The sequence below is a fragment of the Paramisgurnus dabryanus genome, chromosome 22, assembly GCF_030506205.2.
Source record: "Paramisgurnus dabryanus chromosome 22, PD_genome_1.1, whole genome shotgun sequence".
In the NCBI taxonomy this organism is placed as follows: Eukaryota; Metazoa; Chordata; class Actinopteri; order Cypriniformes; family Cobitidae; genus Paramisgurnus; species Paramisgurnus dabryanus.
Genome location: NC_133358.1, coordinates 14,612,594 through 14,615,697, shown reverse-complemented (window position 1 = coordinate 14,615,697; position 3,104 = coordinate 14,612,594). Strand labels below are relative to the sequence as shown.

At 37.7% G+C, this 3,104-nt stretch overlaps 1 protein-coding gene across 1 annotated transcript in view; it reads right to left on the bottom strand.

The window, feature by feature from the left end:
* Positions 1 to 1,324: 1,324 nt before the first annotated feature.
* The window catches only part of LOC135785437 (E3 ubiquitin/ISG15 ligase TRIM25-like), a 94,294-nt gene continuing 92,514 nt past the window's right edge, over positions 1,325 to 3,104 (bottom strand). The window contains exon 6 of the mRNA XM_065294866.2: positions 1,325 to 2,965. Within this exon, the coding sequence (XP_065150938.1) occupies positions 2,436 to 2,965 (530 nt within the window). The 3' untranslated portion in view covers positions 1,325 to 2,435. The remainder of the gene's footprint in view (positions 2,966 to 3,104) is intronic.

Sequence of the window (3,104 nt, the reverse complement as noted above, 5' to 3'; positions counted from 1 at the left end):
GTTTGTCCAGCAGAGTGCGCCCTACATGTTGCTAATGGTGACCCAGGTCACTCACTGTAGTGACACCAGCCAACCCCCCTTCACTTCAGTCAGTCCCTCAGTTCAGGTGGTGGCAGTCACGCGGTTTCTTCACAACATTTTACCTGGTATTAAGACGCGCTTTGGTCGATTGGATTATAAGTGGGCGAGAAAGACACATTCCGGTTTACATTTGGTGTTTTTAATCCGTCTCTTTTGTCCACTTGCGAGTTGTTTAAAACGCAAGTGGAAGAAATGACGCGAGGCGGAGAAAGGACGCGCTTTAACTGACGCGCAGTCTGTGGGAGTACAGCTGCTTGTGCTGTTACTGAACATGCTCATTTCAAAGCAATTGATTAAATAAGCTCGCGCAACTTTACACCCTCGCTAAATTAAAGAGGCGGAGAGCAGACGCTTTAGTTTTATAAAAGTTTAAAGTCCCGGCAGAACACTGTGAGTTCGTGTTATAAAAACGTTGTGCAGTACATTAAAGGACAAGTTCGGTATTTTAGACTTAAAGCCCTGTTTTCAGATTGTTTATGGTCAAATAGAATGGTTTTGACTGAAATTTCGACATTTTCGGCTGCCCTGAGAATTTTCGCTTGTTTGTGTTCCAGCTCAGACCTCTACAATGGCTTTATAGGTGCACTGGAACAATCCTTCCTAAAATGCATTCAACTTTCGTTTACAAAGACGTGAAACTCACCGAGTGGTCAGGGGTGTTCACTGGTATGCTCACACAAAAATCGCTCCAAAAGACGCATTCCAACAGGTTTTATCGTAGTTTTTACCAACTCCATTGACTGTATTAGACGTCCTGTGAGGTACGGTATTACTCCGCGCCGGGAACTTTGTTTCTATTCTTGCAATTGGCAAAGGCGGATTAGCGCCACCTCCTGGGCTGGAGTGTTTATTATTCAAGCTCTAAGCGGAAGAATGTACGGGTGTGAGGCGTTTGGGGAAATAGGTCCACAAGTTAACAACGAATGGTAAAACAGCTGTTGGAAAGCATCTTTTGACGCGATTTTTGTGTGAGCATATCAGTGAACACCCCTGACCACTCGGTGAGTTTCTCGTCTTTGTAAACGAAAGTTTAATGCATTTTAGGAAGGATTGTTCCAGTGCACCTATAAAGCCATTGTAGAGGTCTGAGCTGAAACACAAACAAGCGAAAATTCTCAGGGCAGCCGAAAATGTCGAAATTTCAGTCAAAACCATTCTATTTGACCATAAACAATCTGAAAACAGGGCTTTAAGTCTAAAATACCGAACTTGTCCTTTAAACATAAGCCTACATCATTATGTTGTCAGCAAGTCAAGCATTGTCGTCTTAACGGTAAGTTTCCAATTAATTTGTGAAGTACATAACTTATTGTAAAGCTAATAAACAATGACTTTATAAGTTTCCATTTTCAAAATAAGCCCAATCTAACATTATTCTCGTCAAAACTGACAATCATTTAAGTTATATGTATTTTGTTTTGTTTTTGTTTTAAAGTTATTTATAATTTGTCAAGTTTACTGTTTTGTGCACTTATATCAGAATCATTTTGGATAATAAAGTTTATTGTTAACTTGTAAAACACACCTGCCTATATTACATATCTTTGTCACGTCATTTTAAGTGTTTGATCACCACATCTGTGAGTGATCATTGCAAAAAAAGTATTTATATATAGTATATTCTGTTAACGTATATAGTGTATTATATGTACAGTAGCCTGCTGTAGTATAATATACTGTAGTATATGTGTACTGTACTGTAATATACACATAAAGAATATCGGCCGATATATCGTTATCTGTGTTTTTTTACTCCCTAATATCTGTATCGGCATCGGCCCCAAAAAATGCATATCGGTCGGGCTCTAATTCAAACAGAAAGTCTTTTTACTCTTTAACATTTTTTCAATAATATATCTGTGCAGGAAATAAAGGGATGAGGGACAAATAATAATAATAGAAAACGCTTATTAATTAGTTGTTTTTTATCTGTTTTATCTGATCTTGTTTGATGCTTACTATAAGGAAAGCAAAAAAAGTAAGAAATAAATCAATACACAACTACTGTAAATGTCAGAAGATACATACCAGATGAAAGGGCACAAGAGAAAGCATTTTCATCTTTGGGGAGCATTTGTTATAATTTTTCTCCATCCCATCCCATAAAAACCCCTTAAAAAAACATTAACATTAACTGTTTCCCATTCACTCCAACATTTACACCACAACCTTCATTAGATCAATCTAAAAATAACATCTAATAATATTTTTTTTAATTAGTTACTTTTAACCAATGTTGAGTTATATATAGACAAACTCAACTATTGGTTTAACAGACTCCTAGCATCTCACTGTTACTAAATAATCATGTAGGTCAAAGCTGTGAAAAAACACTATTATGTAATCTCGGTCTTCTATATTATAAGTTTGCAGAGTTTTATGGTTGAGTTTGGATCGATCCAAAACCCAGGATAAAGTGGTTTAGTGAATGTGGTGTTGACTCTGTGTATGAGGTTCATTGTATCAGAGATGTTGTAGAAGGACAGAGATCCTTTACTGTGATCCACATACACTCCTATTCTACAGGAGCTCAACACTTCAGGGAGATCAGTGTATTTGTTATTGTGAGTGAAGAAGCAGCTGGAGTCACTGCAGAACAATCTCCAGGACTGATCATTATATCCAAATATACACTCATCACCCGATCCCTTCCTGCTGATGCTCTTATATGACACTGATATACTGACAGCACCACTCCACTCAACCTCCCAGTAACAGCGTCCCCACAAACTCTCTCTACACAAAACTTCACTTAATTCACTAAATCTGTCTGGATGATCAGGATACTGCTGGACTGATTTAGTGCGAGTAGCCACAGTGTTCTTCTCAGACAGCTGGAGATTTTTATTCACTGTGTTTGGATCCAGACACAGCAGAATGGAATCTGATAAAAATAAAATAAGCATTTAGCAATAAAATCATAACATTGATGGGACAACATCCTGCTCTTTGTGTTGTGTATTTACGACATGTGAATTGACCTTTCTGTGTTGCCATACCCCCTTTTGTATGCTTGTAATTCT